Source organism: Larimichthys crocea, chromosome X (genome assembly GCF_000972845.2).
Source record: "Larimichthys crocea isolate SSNF chromosome X, L_crocea_2.0, whole genome shotgun sequence".
NCBI lineage: Eukaryota > Metazoa > Chordata > Actinopteri > Sciaenidae > Larimichthys > Larimichthys crocea.
The window spans coordinates 202942-223895 of NC_040020.1; the positions used below are offsets into that span (position 1 = coordinate 202942).

At 43.3% G+C, this 20954-nt stretch overlaps 1 protein-coding gene across 1 annotated transcript; it reads right to left on the minus strand.

Annotated features, from left to right (window-relative positions):
• Positions 1 to 777: 777 nt before the first annotated feature.
• cpm (carboxypeptidase M) lies at positions 778 to 20954 on the minus strand. The gene is made up of 10 exons (XM_019259767.2): positions 20807 to 20954; positions 18481 to 18654; positions 15276 to 15373; positions 9430 to 9602; positions 6191 to 6290; positions 5774 to 5879; positions 4902 to 5072; positions 2760 to 2912; positions 2283 to 2431; positions 778 to 2198 (listed from the first exon to the last, which is right to left on the minus strand). The coding sequence occupies exons 1-10, from the start codon at positions 20835 to 20837 to the stop codon at positions 1926 to 1928; spliced, it is 1428 nt and encodes a 475-aa protein (XP_019115312.1). The 5' UTR covers positions 20838 to 20954; the 3' UTR covers positions 778 to 1925.

The following is a 20954-nucleotide window of genomic DNA, read 5'->3' on the forward strand; positions in this document are numbered from 1 at the left end:
TCTCGTGATAACGAGATAATTAATTCGAGATCTCGAGAAAACAAAACGATAGTCTAGTGTATTAAATCAAGTGCGCCCGTATTACAGAATGTATGGCAAATGCATGTGGTCCATGATACGGAGCGAGCAAACCTATTACCACTGTAAAATCTGTTTGATCCATAATTTCTGACAAAGGTTTGTACACTTGATCTCAGGACCATCCTGACAGTTCACTCACTCAGTATCAAGCATATTTACTGAATCATTTTGGTCACTCACTCAGTATCAAGCATATTTACTGAATCATTTTGGAGAAATTAAGCCTCAAAGTTCATTATTTTGAATTGAAAAGGGCATTACGTGCAATATTTACTCTACTGTAAAATCTGTTTGATCCATAATTTCTGACAGAGGTTGATACACTTTGGCTAATCCTCACTCCAGTCCTGAGATCAAGTGTACAAACCTTTTTAGAACCTATGGATCAATGGGATTTTAGAGTAAATATTGCACATAATGCCTTTTTCAATTCAAAATAATGAACTTTGAGGCTGAATTTCTCCAAAATGATTCAGTAAATATGCTTGATACTGAGTGAACGGATGGTCCTGAGATCAAGTGTACAAACCTTTGTCAGAAATTATGGATCAAACAGATTTTACAGTAGTAACAGGTTTGCTCGCTCCGTATCATGGACTACATGCATTTGCCATACATTCTGTAATACGGGCCCCTTGATTTAATACACTAGAGTATCGTTTTGTTTTCTCGAGATCTCAAATTAATTATCTCGTTATCACGGGAAAACGGGTGGAATAAAATGTATGTATGTATGTATGGCCTTTTAGGGCTTCCGTAGATTTTGAGGGAATGGAGACGCTACTTTAGCTTGTTAGCTGTGTTGCATCTCTAACGGAGTCCACAAAAGAGGAATGGTTTCTCGAGAGACAAGAGTCGAGCCGTACAAACAAGTTTCTTTTTTTCAGTTAGAGCTAACTTGCTAAGCTAGCTAGCTATTTTAGCTAATTTATCCAGGCTACTTAGCAAGAAAGCTAGCACACAAAAGAGCAGAGTTACGAGACAAAAGTTTTTCTACAAATAAGTTGAATCTTCAATAATTTGTGTGAACTTAAATCAGCGCTAACTTGCTAAACTAGCTGGTAAGACTAACTAGTAGGTGCCTTCCCTATTAGCCGTTAGCTTGTCAGCTACAGTTCACCAGTTATTGTCGTTTGATTTTAGTGTCAAGCAGAAGAAAAAATGCTAAAAAAAAAGTGCTAATGCTAAGTTTCTTTGAATAAACTGTGTGAATTTCAATTAGAGGGATGAGAGCTAACTTGCTAAGCTAGCTAGCTTTATCCAGGCTACTTAGCGAGTCAGCTAGCTCATGACACAAAAGAGGAATAGTTTATAGACAGTTAGTTAACTGTCTAAACACGTTAAATAATAAACTTTGTGAACTTCAATCAGTGCTAACGTGCTACTGTAGCTAGTTAGCTGGTGAGACTAACTAGCAGGTTCTCCCAGATGCCGTTAGCTCACCAGCTACAGGTCACCAATTATTATTATTATTATTTTTATTGTGATTTTAGCCACAGAAAAACTAAATTTATCATCAAGCCAACTAGCTCGAGTCTGACTCCCAATGTTCCTGGCTGCTAGCGCGTTAGCTCGCCAGCTACCAGTAGGCCTTTTACGCAGAAGATGTTTTGACTTGTCGTAGTTGGTGTCACTCAACAGTTCAGGTCAAGTCAAAATGTCTTCCGGTAAAAGCCCCGCGAGTTTCGCCGCGTCCCTTCCAGGATCTCTTATTTTGCAGGGGCACTTCCTGCGGCGGGCTTCACACCTGAGCCTGGCTCGCGGCTTCGCCCTGTGCGTTTGTTTGTTTTCTTGCAGGTTATTGGTTCAAACCCGCGACCGTCACACCCGAGCACCGGGTCGCTTCAGTCAATCAGGGATTGGAGCGCTGCCGCCACCAGGCCGAGCCCCACGCCGACCCCCACCCAAGTGGACCTGGTGCCGACTCCGGCCGACTCCACTTCGAACGACTCGTTGCAGGAAAGAGTTGTGCTGGCCACGGTGACGTTAGCCGGGCTGCGGGTAGTCGTGGTGGTGATTTGTCGTAACAGGAAGTCGTGCTTCATGGCGGAGTACTGATCAGGACCGTACGGGATGGTAAGCGTCTCCGTCAGAACCTCGTGACCCGGGTACGTCACCTGTCGGTCACAGAGAAAGGAAGTTAAAGTCACATGCTGCTGTGCTGGTTCAGCTCCACCACCAGAGGTCAGCGCGGCGTTTACCGTGAAGCTGTAGCTTCCTGGCAGCAGCAGTCGGTAGTATTCTCCGTGGCGGTCGGTTCTGAACGGACACATGTTCTCACGACCTTTGACCTCCACCACCGCGTTCTGGACCGGCACTCCGGAGCCGTCGAACACACGACCTTTGACCCCTGAACACAAACACGCACACACAGGTAACAGGTAGTGTCAGTCTGAATATTAGAGGAGAGACAGGTAAAGACAGACAGGTGAAGACAGACAGGTGAAGACAGACAGGTAAAGACGGACAGGTAAAGACAAAGACAGTTAAACAGTGAGACAGGTAAAGACAGACAGGTGAAGAAACCAACAAGTAAAGACGACACAGACGGGGTAAAGACGGAGAGGTAAAGACTAAAACAGGTAAAGACAGACAGGTAAACTCGCACTGTAAACAGTGAGACAGGTAAAGAAACTGTGGGTAAAAAGACACAGACAGGCAGACAGACAGGTACTGACCCAGGTGGACCTGCTGGATGTAGGCCAGCAGGGACTTCCTGTTCTCCGTCCACAGAGCAGGAAGTTGACTGACTGGAGGAAACTTGCAGCAGGAAACCTCCAAAGTCAACTCGAGACACTGAGACCACACGTAGTTATAGTCCTGCATCCCACCTGAGGACAGAGAGAGAGACAGTCACACAGAGAGACAGACAGAGAGACAGACAGACAGACAGACACAAACACACAGACACAAACACACAGACAGACAGAGACAGACACACACACACACACACACACGCAGACAGACAGACACACACACAGACACACAGACACAGACAGACAGACAGACAGACAGTCACACACAGACAGACAGAGAGACAGACAGTTAGACACAGACAGACAGACAGACAGACACACACAGACACATACACACAGTCACACACACACACACACACACAGTCACACACACACACACACACACAGACACAGACAGACAGACAGACAGACACACACACAGACAGACAGTTAGACACAGACAGACAGACAGACAGACAGACAGACAGTCACACACAGACAGACAGAGAGACAGACAGTTAGACACAGACAGACAGACAGACACACACACAGACAGTTACACACAGACAGACACACACACACACACACATACACACAGACACACACACACACACACACACACACACACACACACACACACAGACAGACAGACAGGTGCGCCACACCAGGTATCATGTTGAAAACATGGGCTCTCATGTAAGGCAGCAGAAAGGGCAGTAAGGTGTGGTGTCAGGCTAACGTGTGCGGCTCTCTCAGGTGTCAATCATCCGATCGTGTTTCTGCAGCAGGAAACCAGAGACGGCAGTTCAGCGATGAGTCCGTCTTTAGTGTACGTCTCGCTCTCTCGAGGTTTGTACTCTAGTCTTTGTACAAACAAAGCGAGTAGTGTGTCCTTTATGTAGCGACGTAGACGCTGAGTGTTTAAAGGTCGGGGCCGGTGGAGGGGCGTGTAGCACTCAGGGAGCTTTCACATGAATAGAGTTAGCCTTTATAACGTCCATCATGTGTCTGCGGAGTCAAAGATGACTCAGGCGGAGGATCTCCAACCAGCAGAAGTGGGACACGGTGTCATCGGGTCATCAGGACATCTGCAGATGCATTAACGCAGAATTTACACTTCTTTACACTGCCGGCTTTTATCCTGTAAATCAAGTTTCTTATCTTGTTGGAACTGAAACCAACACCAACCTGTGCAGGTGAAAGTACTGACAGCTGCCTGTTCACAGACAGACCATGGTGCATCAGTAATAACGTGCACAATAACATTCTCAGTTCTGCAGTTTTCATCCTGGATTATAGGAGTATGGAGTATACCCAACATGCATCGGCGAGATAACACAAGAATCCGTCAATCTGTCGATGACCACAGGCGTGGTTCAACGCCACAACAACCTCTAAGAGGCTCGCTCTAGACGTGACGATCCATGACGATCCACGACGAGTTTTAAAAAGGCTTCTCAGAAACTTGTGGGTGACGTCACGGATACGCCGTCCATCCGTAGATGCTGCTAACATGAGTTATATCTGATGTTTCCGCTCTCCTTTGACTGACTTCAGAACAAGTTTCTTAGATGTCATCCAACCACCATCCAAGTATTCCGGTGCCCGTCTTTTCCCAAACAGTTTCCAGGTCGTGTCTCAATCATAACCACAGATTTGTAAACTCTCGCATTTGATTCAGCGCAGCAGTGTTTGACTCTCAAGAGTCTGAAGCACATCTGCAGCCACACGAGGAGAAAACAAAGACTCAATTTGTCATTTAAAAGTTGGACGAACTGGCGAGTTTAACAAAGCTTTTAGGAAGTCGAGTAACGTAGTATGAGGAGCGCCAAAGTTAGTTATGGTAACTCCGGACTTTCATTTACGTTTGTGTCCCACGTGAAGTCTTTTTACTTTTAGAGTTAGTTGTTTGGCATTAAAACTACTTGGTTTGATCAAAGTCAACGTTGACTTTTGGTTTTAACGTGACTTGACACAAATCTATGGTGACCATCAACAACGACTCTCCAGACGGTGTTGACACTTAAATTTATCGAATCGCCGCCTTCGTCGACCCTTTAAAAAAAAACATTTGGACATGCTGACCTATCAGAGGATACCACTCGTATCCGTTGGTGATGCCGTTCAGGAACGGCCTGCTGTCCTTGCAGCGGTCGCCCAGGTGCATGGTGGCGTGGTTGCTGGAGTACGTTTTGGCCAGGTGAATGAACACGTCGTCATCGGGGCTGATGCTGGCTCCGCCCACGTTCTCACTGCCTGAAAGAGAAACGGACGAAAATCAATTTTTTATGTTGTTTTTATTTATATTTATTAGATTAGCAGCTCTGCATGATTCCTGTTGATGACTGAGACTGTTCACAGTGTTTTATTTTATTTAGCGCAGAAGTTGGAAAACTTCCTTTTTTAAAACTATTTTTCAAGTTCAGATGGACGACCTGCTTCAGTTTCACCTGTTCAGCAGCGTCTACAACTGACAACAGAGGGCGCCGTCACACTGAACACCTGAAAATGAGTTTTAAAAACTTTAAAAAATGGAGTTAAACCATTGGAAATGTAATGGAAAATAACAGAAATCGTCTGATTTAGGGAACGGAAATATGAAGATGGTGTCACAGCTCGGAGTCTCAAACAGCAAATACCTAAATCCATTTTAATCTGGAAGACTGACATGTAAAAAAACTGTTTTTTCAAAGTTTTATTTTGGCGAAATGATCCTGAAACTCTTTAAATCTGATGCTGGTTTGCTGCAAACCAAATTTAGTTTGTTGTGTTCTTAAAAGGCACCATGGGAAGTTTTAAACTCAGTTTCTCAACTGAACTTGTATATTTTTGTGACGCTTCTCAACGTCATGGGACTAAGAGTCTGAAATCCTGTTTCCTGTCTCTCTGTCTCACTCACGTTGTCAGTTTTCATAGAGTCTTATTGTTTAACGTCTTGTCTCCTTGTGTGTGTTTACCTCCGTTGCTGTTGTCGTAAGGATAGCTGGCCACCAGAGCTCCTCCGTGAAGGTTGGCAGAGAGAACAAAACTCTCAGTCTTCAACCAGCCAATCACAGCTCTGACCTGAAACACATCACAGAGCAACATGCCAATCACAGAGGGGACGTGAAGATGTAAACACCTCACAGATATAGCTTATTTTTTAAAACAAACAGGAGGAAATAGAACATTTGTTGGGACTACTTTCAGCGGTGGATGAATCCACATTTGGTGGCACCACAGCAGAAGAAGATACATCAGACTTTGATACACACACCAGTAAGTCCTGACATGCAGGTTTATACCGGCAGGAAAGAACTGGTAAGAAACCAGCATCAGTTACTGGTCCAAATCTCAGCTGACGCACAAACACAAACATCACAACCACGACAAACCTCTGCCTCCCGCTCCTCCTCGTTAATCTGCTGTTTCCTTCGGAGACCTGCGAAAGCGTCGGGGAAGTTCCTGTTCAGATCGATGCCGTTATGGTTGAACCTGAAGCAGACAGAGACAAACCGCCCATCACTTTACTGATTTACTGGGTGTCAACTGACTCCAGGAGGTCAATCAACGACACAACGTCAAGTTTTTAGAGTTAGAAGTCAGCTGTGTTGTCGTTGTTTTGTCTGTCGTGGGCTGAAAGGTGCTTCAAGTAACTAATTAATGAACAGTTGTTGAGATATTTTCAGTTTGAACCAAAATATCTCTGGATTTGGGGTGATCCATTGGACAAGAAAACAAACAAACATCACTTCTGGCTCTGAAATAAAGTAATTATTACCGAGGCTCCCATGGGCAAGGCACTGAAGTCTGAAAATTGTTTCCCACGGTCTTGTGACCTCCTCTAGGGAGTGAGTGTGTCCTTATTTATACAGCGGCGTCTCCAAAGAAAACAGTTTAAAGAAAGGTTGAGATACACACTGTTAATACAACACAAAGAAAAACAAACAAATGCAAAATTTTGGTTATTTTTAGTTAATATTTTAAACCCAATTTTAATCTCTTTTAAAGATGTTCATGTTTCATTGTAATGAGTCTTTAGTGAAAGTTCAGTGAGTAAGATCATTCTTTAGCGTGTTCACGCCTGCAGTTTACTTCTCAAACCATCCTGCCATTCCTTCCTCTGACGCATGTCTGATCATAACTAATCAGAAATCTTCACCCGAGGCCGTCGGTCTGTCAGCTGACTTCATTGGCTGGTCACGTCCATCCAATGGCACAGCGTCACACCTGCATTGTTAACCTGTCATCTAGGATTATCTCTCCGCCTTAAAGTGTGTTCGTGTGCTTCGTCAGTTTGGCAGCAGCCCCTCGGTTGCAAAAATCTCCCTGTGACGTCGAAGCGCCAAAGACTTTCTGTCAAAACTTAATTATCATGTATTTTACATTATTAGAATCAATTATCTTCATCTCATTCGCCTTTTTCAGTTTAAACGTGACTGTGTTATTGTGCTGGAAAGCACATTTTCTCAGCTGTTGTGCAGTTTTAGGGTTAGGCTTGTGACCTCTTACGGAAAAACAGTCATGTTGGGACTCCATGTGACGTAGTCGAGTCAATGAGTTGACAGCAGCTCCACCCCTTTTCTAAACTTCTCAGGTTTTATTTAAACAGCTTTGATGCTCCAAGAGATAAAACCCGCCAATATTTCAAATAATAAAAACAAAGATTTGAGAAAGAAAGAGTTGTGCAAACAGGTAAGAATGTGTCGAGCGTGATCCCTGTGGAACTGTAGTTGCGTCGTCTTTAATCATCTCGCGACTCTTTGGAGGGACCCGTCCCCAAGGTTGGACACCACTTGACTAAACTAGCTAACAGTATATACAGGAGTTAAAACCACCTGGAGCAGCTCCAACAGTAAAGTTTAACACTGATTGATCAACACTGAACACAATAACCTGAAAATAACAATTAACAATAATTATTCCAACGTACTTTTTCTCCTAATCACATCAACAAATCTTGTTTTTGTGTAACATACTGGGAATTGTTCTGCAGTTTCAGGAATAAAGCGTCTGTATCTTAAAAAATAAACTAAAACCGATGACACATTTGATCTGAGTCATTTAACAAGTTTATTTGTGCTGCAGAGTGGTGACATAATCTGATTTTCTTCAGTTAAACGTTTCCATATTTGGGTTGGAAAGTGGTGACCTCAAAACAGACCACACACACACACACACACACTAAACCTAACCAAAACACAAATCTAAACCACAAACTCTTAAAACCCTTGTTGGGACCGGCTTTTCACAGGGTCCCCATAATGAGGCTGTGTGCACAGATTAACGTCCCCACGACGTCGTTAATACAAACACATGAACACACACAGCTATACGGTACATTAGAAGGAGCCAAAACACCTCAAACTAGATACTTAGGGGCGTTTACCGTGACCGTAATCTGTGTGTGAGATATGGATCAACAGTGTGTGTCTGGTTTTCTGAATCTCAGATGTTTTGGTTCTGGCGTTGGAGCGTTGCATAGTTTAGTCTATACACAACAATCGTATCGTCTACGAGTGTATGTCGTCTCAAGTCTTTGAAGTCTTGTTTTGACATTGGGCCTCACACACACACACACACACACGTTTTAACCTTGAAGCAGATAGTTTACAGGGTTGTGGCAGATTAGAAGCAGCTTTGTTTGAGTTTTTAACGTTGAAAAAGCTCCTTGAAGCTGCTGTAATCAATATTTCATTAACAATACCGGATCACATGACTACCTGTACGTGAAAGGGGATACCAGGAGTGATAAACCCACATCCACCCTGCCGTTCACCCAACCTCACCTCGCCTGGCAGTATAGCTCTTTTTAAGTCATTGTTTACGGTGAACATAGCGGAGCTTTTAGCTGCTAACGAGATGGATATTCCCTTCAGGAGGTGGTGGAGACCAAACATGGAGCTAAAAGAGACGTGAACTGTGTTACTGTTTGCGTTGCAAGGCATGTAGATTAGGGGCCTTCAACCAGGGGTCCACAAAGGTACTGCAGGGGGTCTGCCAATTTTTGTCTTAATAATTGACAGTTTTCACCAAAATAATTGTGACTGTGAGGGTGCAGATCATTGAGAAACTACAAACAGCTGAGGCATTTGCACTCGAATTGGATGATTCAATGGATATGTCCAAAGACGCACAGCTCTTTCATTTAATAACCAATAATAACAATAATAACTTTTTATCAATTATACACACATACAGGCTAAAAACTGCGTATATAAATTGGTTAATGAGGTGAAATAAAAGTTGAACAAAGTAAAAATAAACACAGTCTTAAAATGAGCGGGTCCCTGTTCTGTTTGTCTTTCGTCCAAGGCTTCGGCTGAAAAGGTTTGAAGGTGGTGCAGATGTTTAAAAGATGTTGACAAAGTCTGAATTAAGACTTTTCACCAATCTGCACATGATGTTAATTCTGCCTCCTTTGGGTGGCATCATCATCATCATCATCATCATGGTCTCATTTGGAGTCATGTTTGCGTCACCTGAGTCCGTTTTTGGTCTCCACCACCGTCACTTCAGCTGTTTGGTGCTGAGCAGATTACTGGAAAAGGAAAATGTGCAGGGAAACCAAAACTAGGAGCTAAAAGAGGCTGAAAAAAGCTGCAGACTTTACAGGAAACGTGTGCGTGAGTACCTGCCCGTGCTGTACTGGCAGTCTGTGTCCGATTCATCGAAGCCGTCGGGGTTCATCGTCGGCAGGATGTGGATGCGGGTGTTGGTCAGCAACTGCACCGACTCTGTTTCGTTGTTACGGAAACCACGCACCAGGTCGTCGATTAGATGTAGCATCAGCACCCGTCCAAGGACCTACACACACACAAACACACACACAAACACTTTTAATACAAGTTTATGCAGCAGAAATATTGAGGTTCAAAGTTGAAAAGTTCCTCTTGTCACTGCGGTTCAGTTTCATATTTTAACATGACATGACTCAGTGAGCCGGCATGTTCGCGCCTGATGGGAAACGGCGGGGGAGGACGTGAAGTCGTGAGTCAGCGAGGAATCGAAATCCGGAGACGAGTCACAGGCCGTTTTTTCCACCGTCTGATTGGACGTTAAAGAGAGAATTAAAAAAACTTTGTGAATGAATGAGAGCCTCGGGGGGCAGAAAGAGAAGAAGGGTGGGAACGGTGTGTACAAAGCCGCTACACATACACACCGTTACCGCGTCATGTCAGGACTCGCTCTGCCTCCAGCTATCATCTCGTTTCCCGCCAACACTCATCTGAACTGTCTCCGTCTTCTCTCTCGGCCGCCGTCACTAAACAAGCATTGTTTGTGCATCTAAAGCCTGATGTATCTCATTCCTCTGCGCCATAGAGCTCCATTGTTTCACCGGGTGACATGTTCCTTGATTAGCATAAGGGCACACACTTTATTTTGACTCGCCCTCACACGAGCATCAAACAGAACGGAAACTGATGCTGCTTCCTTTCGATTGAGTAAAATCTGATTAAAACTGCTGCGAGCGGCCTGTTTTTTAAAAAGATTTAAAGGTCCGGTGTGTCAGATTTAGCCGTGTATTTACAGAATTTAACACTCATGAATGTTTTCATAGACGTGCTAGGAAGGAGAAGGTGAAACGAGGGGGCTGCAGTCAGTCATTCATTGGTCGGAGCCATCAGCCTCGCCTTTCCTAGAGCAAAGGGAAAAACTACGGAGGTCTCGAAATCTGCGATAAATCTGAAAGTCCCGATCTTGAGCCAGTGTTTCTCTGTTCTGGGCTACAGACTCAGTGGCGTCTGTAGATATAAAAGTCTCATTCTACACAACAAGTCTTATTTTCAGGTGATTAAACACAGAGCAGAGTCATGAATGTTATATTCTGTAAATAGAGCCCTCTAAATCTGACACACCGGACCTTTAAATCATTTTATTTTCCTCCGATGGTCGACATTTTCTGATGTTTTTGAATATTTTCTACAAAATCTCAGTGCTTTGTGTCATTTTCTAGAATATTCTGGACAATTCTCGTATCTGTTCAGCCAATATTAGTGACAGTGTCTGCAGGTACTCAGAGGACAGGGCAGCCCCTCGAAACGTCGAGCGAGTTTAGATAACAAGTTGAACGAGTTGGAACCAGCCCGCCGTTGTTTATGTTGTTGTGCATTAGCAGATGTAAGCTGAAGTCAAGGTGGGCCTCACTCGGATCAAGGCTTCCCTTCACTGCAGGAAACAGGAAACTCATCGCTCCCTCGCCGACACAAACACAAACACACACTGCTCTTGTTTTAGAAACCCACACAATCAATCTGAGAAAACAAAACTGATACTGCGAGCAGATAAGTGTCGACTCCAAGATTACAGAACCATGTTCCACTTTGTGTTTCTCAGAGGATCATTTTCAATGAATCCTTCATTCATCTACAAAATATAAACTCAAAGACATTTTATTCACTATAAATGATGAATAAAATGAGCAAATTCTCACATTTAAGGAGCTGAAACCAGCAAATGTTAAAGGTGGCTCGGTCATACTGGAGAAAGATAGTTGATTGTTGAGTCCCAGGTCGTCAAATACCGCCTTAAATGGGAAATTGCTCCAAGCGTCAACGCGACATGATCAAACTCAAGAGCTCAACTTCCCCTTGTAGTATCTCAGTCTCTAGTTTCAAGTCTTCTTCCGCACAGCGTGATGTTTATTTCGTAAATTATGGTCACATTTGGAGTAAAACAGACGGTAAATATCATTTAGGACGTGGCTACCTTATGATTGACATTCTCAGAGAGTCCGTCCGTCCAGCTAGAAACTCAGCGTGAGCTTGCAGGCCGCCAAGAACCGACTCACAGTACGTCACGCCAATGGCTCCACGCCCTCGTCCAAAGACGGTCACTTCTGGCGACCATAATGCCAAACGGTCGTCCACAGACCAATGGGTGACGTCACACTTGATCTGGTCATAAATCAAAATGCTGGACAAATCTAACAGTCTAAATATTGATGGAATTAATTTATACAGAGCTACGGATCAGATCAGAACCGGCAGATTACAGACTGACTGTCTCGTCCTCCCTCGTCTGACCTCATCAGGCTGTTTGCTTCCTGTTTCCTAAACAACACAGTTTCCAGTCGGGGAGGGGCGGATGTATAAGTGATGCGTTTCCTACACAAACAGTAGAAACAACAGGAGGAAATTCATCATCTGATTCAGTCAAACGAGACTTGTGTGAAGGAATCTGATGGTTTCTGTACACCAGCACTCCTGAAACCAGGATCAGTGCTGATCCTCGGTGTTTCAGTAACAGCTGCAGGTGGATTATGAGGATTTACAAAAGGTATGAAGCATTACTCACTGACAGGTACAAGCAGGCAGTTAAGATCGTTTGTCATTGAGCTGTAGCTGCATTTCTACCACTTATACCTCCGATGACTAATTTCAGACAATTAATGATAATAATTATCAGAATAATACTATATATTTAAACAAGAATAGGAGCTCTTTTAATAATAAAAGCAGTAACCAGCACATAAATATCAAACCTACCTTTGCTAAACTTTATTTATTTGGGACTACTTCATCTTTTTAAGCTTTTTTTTCCCGTCTGATCATCGAGATCTGACGTGATCATGAAGTACATCGTCCACCCTCACCGACAGACTGATCAACTGTTGTGTGGTACATCAGGATGACTTCTTCAAGCCCCAAGATCAGATCGAAGTTGGTGAAGATGGGTTTCAGCTGTACGATGATGAGTACGAGAACCCCGTGAAGTCTTATGGCGTTAATAATAACCCTGGATAGTGAGATCGTCCCAAAGTCTGACCACAAGGAGGAGGAGGGCTTTCTGCTTTACACCTACAGACCTTTGATCGACGTGCTGAACAAATGTTACTTTATTTATGTTACTCTGAGGAAGCCTGAATAATCAGTCTGTCCACCACGTTTTGTCTTGCAGATTGTAATGAACGCGGCTGCCTGCAGGAGGCCGGGTCATGAATAAGATATAAGACGTCCGTCTTTGTGATCGCTGCTTCATCTCCGGTGTCGAACGACCGTTTCTTCACCTTCACGGCACAAACGAGTGTTTCAGACAAACTCAACACGCACACAGACAACGATCTCTACACGACACCTTTTCCTCTTCAGCTTTTCCATAGAGGCTACCTTCCTGCTGTTATAATGAGTGTGTCACTGTGTGTGTGTGTGTGTGTGTGCACTCGGTGAAAAGGCCTTTTTTCTGGAAGTTTCCTCCAGGCCGACACACTCCACTGACTGTGTTTGCTGACTGTTTGTGTGTGTGTGTGTGTGTGTGTCCAGGCGTGACTTGTCTATTTAAGGACATTTGCATTGACTTTCACACACACATGCAGTGTGAGCGGCGCTAGGCTGTCGCCACGGTAACCAGATGTTGGTCAGAGAGGTTTCCTTTAATTTAAATGGAGATCACTTTTTCTACTTTGTCTTAATTTTTTTTTTAAACTTCTTATATATATTACATCGAATGACATAAATTCATTGTTCTGACTTGACTTGACGTTTTCTTGGCATAAGATGGACCTAAGACTTTTATAGTTTTTTAAGTTTTGCTGCTTATTTTGTCACAAGTCTAAGTATAATAAGTCTGAGGTGTTCAGCAGGGTGCAGTCACAGTCATTTGATCTTTGACACCAAACAGCCACTGTAAAAAACTCTCTAATCTCATGTTGTTGTAATAAAACCACGGGAGTTGGTCGACTTTGGTTGCAGCCATGGTTACGGCCAAGGTCAGGTCAGATAACAAACAGAATATGCTAATACTATTAAAATGTCGGTATTAAAATGGATGCAAGTGGAAGTGAATGGAGGTTGCTTGGTTGTGGCTGTTGTTGCGCTTGTCTAAGAAAATGAACAAACATTTCACTCAAGACCACAAATGTTAGGCTTGTGGTGGCGCTCCAGGAAAAGTCAAGTCCTTATTATACATCGTCTCAGAGTTATGGCTTACTCTGCCAGTTGAACCAGTAGAAGTTTAAGAGTCAGCACCTCCAAGTCTAAGGCCATGAATCTCTCCTTGGAGTTGGCAGTGAGTTGCTGCACAAAGTAAATAAGTTCAAGTTCCGCTCCCTCGCATCTAAAGGAGTCAACTCAAGCTGTTTGGGCATCTGATCAGGATGCCTGCTGTGCGCCTCCCTTTGGAGGTTTTCCAGGCATGTCTAACATGGGCAGGAGGTCCCAGGACAGACCTCAGAGCAGAACTCGCTGTAGGGACTATGTAACCCATCTGACCTGAGGACACTTCAGGAGGATCTGGGGAGAGGAATGTTCGGAATAGCCTGCCTAACCTGCCAGCGCGACCCTTTCCAGGTAAGTGGAAGACAATGGATGGATGTTGAAACATTTCACAGGATAAATGAAAACTCTAGAGCAAATGTTGTGAGGATACATCATCTGGGTACCATGAAGATCTGCACCAAGTTCCATGCTGATCCAGTTGTTGAGATACATGATAGCATTAGCATTGTTTGGAACAAAGAGGTAGACCGGCCAACCGACCAACTGATTGACCGAAACCGACCAACTGATCGACCGACCAACCAAGAGACCAACCAAGAAACTAACCAAGAGACCAACCAAGAGACCAACCAAGAGACCAACCAATAAACCAACCAAGAGACCAACCAAGAAACTAACCAAGAGACCAACCAAGAAACCAACCAAGAAACTAACCAAGAGACCAACCAAGAGACCAACCAAGAAACCAACCAAGAGACCAACCAAGAGACCAACCAAGAAACCAACCAAGAGACCAACCAAGAAACCAACCAAGAAACCAACCAAGAGACCAACCAAGAAACCAACCAAGAGACCAACCAAGAGAGTATCAAGTTCCATGCTGATCCATCCACTAGATGTTGAGATATATCGGTCTGAAACAAAGTGTTAGACTAACCAACCAACCAACCAACCAACCAACCATCCAACCAACAAAGATACCGACCAACCAACCAATTGCCACTCAAATAAATCTAACAAAGATATCACAGAGATCCTTCTTGTTATACTGAGAGGTTTTAAAGCAGCATATCTGTCACTAAACTGTGTGTAGATGAATGTTGGTGTCTAAACCACCTGCCTCGTCTCCTAGAAGTCACATTCATACCGCCGCTAATCTTCGCGAGTCGACCCGAGGATGAGATTTATTTGTGCGCGGCGGTCGTGATGGATGAACGTTTGAACCGCACTCGATGAAAAACTCTTTTCTCTCTCCTGACGGCGACTGTGATCATAAATCCATTGATGTGTTTGTCAGCGTTGACTCAGCGTACTGTTCATTTTCAGTTGAGATTAATACAGATCACACACACACACACACACACACACACACAGTCTGTTGTGTGAATACAGCAGTGTGTGTGGAGTGTGTTTGACTCTGAATGGCTTTTGTTGATCTCTTTAGTCTCTTTTTAGTCCTGCTTCCTGTCAACTGGGAGGGGTCGTATATGTGTGTGTGTGTGTGTGTGTGTGTGTGTGCGTGCGTGTGTGTGTGTGTGTTCACCTCGTTTCCATGCATGTTAGCCACATATTTGAACTCCGGGATGCCAACGGTGTGACGGCGAGGACTGAGACCCAGAACCAACACCCACAACTCCTGACCTGAGAGAGAAAAGAGAGCAAAGAGTTTTTAACATGTATACAAGTTACTGAGATGTTTCATAGTGAATATAAACTCTATAGTTGATATTCTGCACGACACTGAGTTAAGTGAGTTGCATAAAGTTAAGCTCTCAGCTGGTTTGGAACAGGCTCGGCCTCCTCCGGTGAATGCTAAACATTCAGGAAGGAACAGACCTTAAAGCTGCACCGGTCTGTGTTTTTATACAAACGACGGGGAAAAGAAAAGACGTTAAGGCATAGAGACAAACCAACAAGGAATCATCATTGGTTAGAAGAAGCGTCTCAGTGTCTTTCAGCTTTTGTTTTGATTTTACAGCTGCCGCTGTGATTCGCTGCTCTTTAACCTCTTTAATCTTTAACCTCGTTTCCTGCAGCAGCTGTTTCCAATGAAGAAACTCGTACGTTAGTTCAGCCTGTGACGAAAGTCTTCTTCATTACTCATATTATTATGTTGTTGGTGCCAATATTTGGCATCACAATGAGACTGAAAGAATGTTAAACTTCTAGGATAAATAATAAAAAAAGGAACAATGCCCGGTTTTAAAATACTCAAAGTTTAAGTCTGAGTTCAACTGTCAAAACTAAAGGGCAGAAGGGAGGAGGCGTAAGCATATCAGAGGAAGAAAAGACAACAGTTTGGAGATATCACTGGGCGTGTACTGGCTCACAGAAGTGGAGGGAGTTCATCTGGAAATGTCTAATAAGATATATTTTATCACACACTCCCAGAGATCAACAACAGCTCCCCGACTTGCCGGAGAAACTGCGGAAACCGCAGTTTCTCCGGCAAGTCGGGGAGCTGTTGTTGATTTGTGAAGTGTTACTGTAGAACCTCCTTTGCTTAATTTAACAGGTTCATTAAGGTTAGATGTTGTGTTTCACAGTGAGATCACACTGATTACAATATAAATGTAGTTTAATGAATTCGTTCTGATGTTTTTCACGCCAGGTGAGGAAGATTCACGGTACCGTCTGAGCCAGAAACCCATGGGTGACGTTACGGATACGCGGTCCACATTTTGTCTCTATTGGTGAAAGAAGTCGTCTTCGTCGTTGTTTCCGCCTGACCTCAGTCAGGCCGTCCTGACGCCGCCGCCGCACTTCCTGTGTTTCCTAAACAGGATTCATCGTGCTTCCTCGGTACACTCGTGTAAATACACAGTGTTCGAAATTCCTGTCGTTCAAAACAGACGTGAACATCGACGTCGAGGCTGTGAAACTATGCAGACGGAGAGGAATGTGAAGTTCAGAGCTGAAACCTGATGGACAGGACGGGAAGACATAATCACACAGTTTAGTGTGAGGCTGAACCACAGTGACCTGACTGTGTCACCTGTTTCTGAACTCGTATCCCAAGATCCCAACAGTTTGTCATAAAATAGAAATTATAGGACATTTCTACGGACCCCATATCTCCATAAGTAAGTAGTACAAAACACAACAACAAACTATAAATACAAATATTAAAAATCATGTTTTATTACCATAAAATAAACTGGCTTTAAGACATAAACTAGATAACTACTTATTTGTTTTGTACACTGCATAAAATATAAAAGTTTATTTCCACAGTAGTATGATCATTTTATATTTATCAGAACTGGTTAACCGGTGTTTAGCTCCAGCTAAAGTTTCTGGGGAAAAGTAAAATCAGTTTTATGACTGATTTCTTTCTGGGAATTCTTTCCGTGACTCACCTCGAGCTGGAGTTAATATTTACCCAGAGAGTGACCCGACACCAGCGCGCTATTTATTCACAGCTGGAGGCGGAGATGCAGAAAGTCATTAACCACAACACAACGCTCCGACATTTAAATGAGAAGAAAACGCAGCCGCGTTAATTCACGAACGACGACGTGGAAATGAAACCCAGAGGAACTTTTCTGACCTCTGATGAAGGTTTTAGGATTTTCACCGAGGGAAAGTTTCCACACAAACACGACTGCTGTAACGTCAGAACTGCAGATGAATGAATGAATGAAGCTCTGCAAGCTTCAGCAGGTATCACACACACACACACACACACACACACACACACACACACAAAGTGTGAATTACTCATCACAGCAACACGAGGGGAAAAAACCTGGCAAGCTGCAGACTGACAAAGTGGCACACACACACACACATAAACACAGGCTGGACGGAGGCCAGCTGGTGTCCTAGATTAGTGCAGATTAACTGTGTGTGTGTGTGTGTGTGTGTGTGTGTGTGTGTGTGTGTGTGTGATTAGCCAGATTAAGCTGTCCAAGATTAAATTAACCACCGTTTACTGTCCAATTATATGATCACACAAACACCAAGAGGCAACCGTGACTCCGCTGGTGTCGGGGTTGCCATAGTGACATAGTGCCATCATTGCCTGTGTGTGTGTGTGTGTGTGTGTGTGTGTGTGTGTGTGTGTGTGTGTGTGTGTGAAGTAATCTAAAGTCTCTTTTTCTTAATGTAAAATTCAAATTTAGGAATTTTACTTGCATTTCGATTTGTGTTGCAAATCATGTGGAACGACAAAAACCCAAAACATAGGCTCCAACTTCTGACTCCGGCGGGGTCCAAAGGTCTGAGACCAGGTTTAAAAATCATATTTTCAAAGAAACTTGGAAATAATCAGAAAGTTTCACAGTGTCTGAAGTCAAAATATTTTTTCCAAGCAGAGCATCAAATCATGTCTAGACTCGAGGTTTCTGAGGGGACGGCGTACGCTTTGCAGAAACTCATTTCTCATTTGTATCCAAATCAAAGTGAGCACATCAAGCCTCATTACCTGAGAGGTAGAAAAACAAAGTGCTCAAGAGTCCAATCAGTAAGTTCTGTCAAAAGAAGGTGGTCTCAGTTTCTAACTTCTCAGGAGGGACGTTTGAGATTCATGGCAGAAACACGTAACGTGTACGTAAGGAGACCACAATGTGTCAAACCCAAAGTGTTCACCCTCCATAATTAAGAGTCATGCTGCACCCTTTGGTTTCCTCGTACTGCAGCAGGACACACCTTAAAGTCCTGTCATGGACGTCCCTCCACTCTCACCTGAACCTGAGTCCAGCTCGAGTGCTACATTCAAGAGTTGGTCCATGAAGGCGTGTCGTTACCTCTGACAGACCGGCCGATGCTGTACAGGTGCGTGATGTCCGGGTTGGACGTGTTGACCTGGACGAGGTACTGCTTGATCTCACTGTTGTTGTGGTAACGAAACTCCAACGTCGAGGCGGAGGTGAGGAGGAAGAGGAGGAGGAGGAGGAGCGATGACATGACGGCAGTACAGCCTGTGGGGTTAGAAAACAGAGAGTCGACAGGTTTGAACAGTCGACAGTAATTAGTGGACTGAGTCAGTCGATGCAGAAGCTGAAGACCGACTGTCTTCAAGGGGAAAAGACGACTTCTTTGATTTACGACTTCATGAGTTTACGTTTCAAGTCTTCTACCACACAGCACGATATACAGGGTACGCTTCAGGGCGTGTTATTCTCCACCCCGACACACCAGGCCGGTTCAAACCGTCAAATACGATTGCCTATTTTTCACCCGCAGTGTACATGTTCAGCTGTGAGTATCCTCCTAACTCAGTTCCCCATGTGCTCTTACTTCTGGCTTCGAAATGGTTTTCCACAAACCAGTAGGTGCCGCTAGTTCATCTATCACCGTGTCTCATTTTTACTTCCAAACACTCAATTATGGCCGAATGTGAGTACAAAGACGGCGCTCTCATAACGGTCAAAGGTTTGACACGTCTCGCCATCAGTGGTCGACATTTTGTAAGGTGAAGTAGAGGGACTGGAGCACAATATACGAATGTAAGATGTACATATGTTTGATATTTGTCAAACGTTGGCACTCAGACAGGACATAGGCGTCACCTGGCTGAGAGGTTCTTTGTTCTGTGCCTGTTTTCTGACATTTTATGCACCAGACGATGAATTGATTAGTCGAGAAAAGAATAGTTATTTACAGCTCTATCCCACCGTGTCTGAGAGAACAATAAGATGAGACTGAAATGAAATGGAAGATCAAGAAAGCCATTTGTCTGCCCGGTGACGGCTGCACGCTCATGAAAAAGCAATTATCTTCTGCGGAGAGACGCCGGGAAGCGAGAACAGCTGCGAGGAAGCCGCTCATGCAGAGCTGCAGGAAGCGGAAGACGAGTTTTAAATTAAACCTGCCAGCTGACAGAAAGTGAAATGAATTCAGACACGTGAGCGAGACTTTCAGCTGCTGCTCGTGTCTGTTAATGTACAGTCAGCTCTGTTCAGGAATTCAAACCCGTTTGTAAATATGTAATATGTGAAGCAACTCATGGAACGTCGTGAGAACACTGAGTCTGTGGATCCGTTTACACGTGACAACTCTTCTACTTTTAGTTTTTTGTGCATTTGTTTTGATTTCAGTTCAGTCAGATGAATTAATTAAATTAAATTAATCTGCTGCTGGTTCGTTTAGTTTGGATTTCTGTCACTGCGTCTGTCAAACTGTTTGATTTATTACTTGAACTTTCTCCTCGTCTCACTAAGCTACACATAATCTTTTAATGCATGTTGTATCTGTGTTGGTATGTAAGTTTCCATTGCAACATTTCATTCCTGTGTTTCATATGTTGGAGCTTTATCTACACCTGAACACTTTTAAATAAATATCTGACAGTGATTTATTGAAGTTTATTTTTTAAAAGATGATTTAATTCTAGTTTTGTTTCATTAAAATCACCATGATGTGACGTTTGAAGGCCGTGCAGCTTCATCATATGAAGTTTGACCTTTGTCTTACATTTGGATGTTGCACTTGAACATTGTCCAGCTCTAAACTGTAAAAACAAAAATAAATCATAAACTTTTTACAGTCGTTTTCTGTTTTTTTTAAATCTGTAAATGAACAATCAAACTGTTCCGTAGTTTTAAATTAAAGTTATTTCTCATTTTCTCATTATTATGAGTAAAACAACAATAATAATCTGTAATTAAATATGTTGCTTATTTTTAAAGATTTTCTGACCATACTAACAATCTCAGGATTTCCAAGTAAATCTTATTTGAGAAATCGCTAGATAATAATAATTCTGTAAAATAACAGTGTTTCCCTGTAAATAATGTACTTTTACTTTTTTACAATGTACTTTAAAAATTGATTTAAGAATCTTTAAACTAAATTCAAAAGTTCCACATAAATAATTCACGATGACACAAACAGAAACAAACAGAGAAGTCCTGTGTTAAATACATGAACAATACAACATGCAGGAATATTATAAATATAAATATTATACAAGCAAAGTGCAAACGGAAAGTCCAGTGAGCTGAGCCACCGCAGGAATGTTTATTATAGGGACACTCTGTACTCCTGCTGTGGGAGAATAACATTAGACAAACGTTATATGAACGTTATATGAACGTTATATGAACGTTCCTGATCGATCACAGCTCTTACCTGTCCGCTGTCTGTCGGTGCGCCGGTTCATGTGTGTCCGCTTCAACAGCGACCTGCTCCTGCAGAGGTGAGACAGTTTGAAGAGGAGTCAGCCTGTCTGTCTGTCTGTCTGTCTGTCTGTCTGTCTGTCTGAATGAATGTTACTTAT

Excerpts from the sequence above, each read along its gene's own strand:
- cpm (XM_019259767.2), bottom strand. The coding sequence starts at position 20,837 with ATGAACCGGCGCACCGACAGACAGCGGACAG. Across the intron at positions 5,880-6,190 it reads AGGAGGAGCGGGAGGCAGAG|GTCAGAGCTGTGATTGGCTG; the intron begins GTTTGTCGTGGT and ends GATGTGTTTCAG. Across the intron at positions 5,073-5,773 it reads TTACGACAACAGCAACGGAG|GCAGTGAGAACGTGGGCGGA; the intron begins GTAAACACACAC and ends TTTCTCTTTCAG.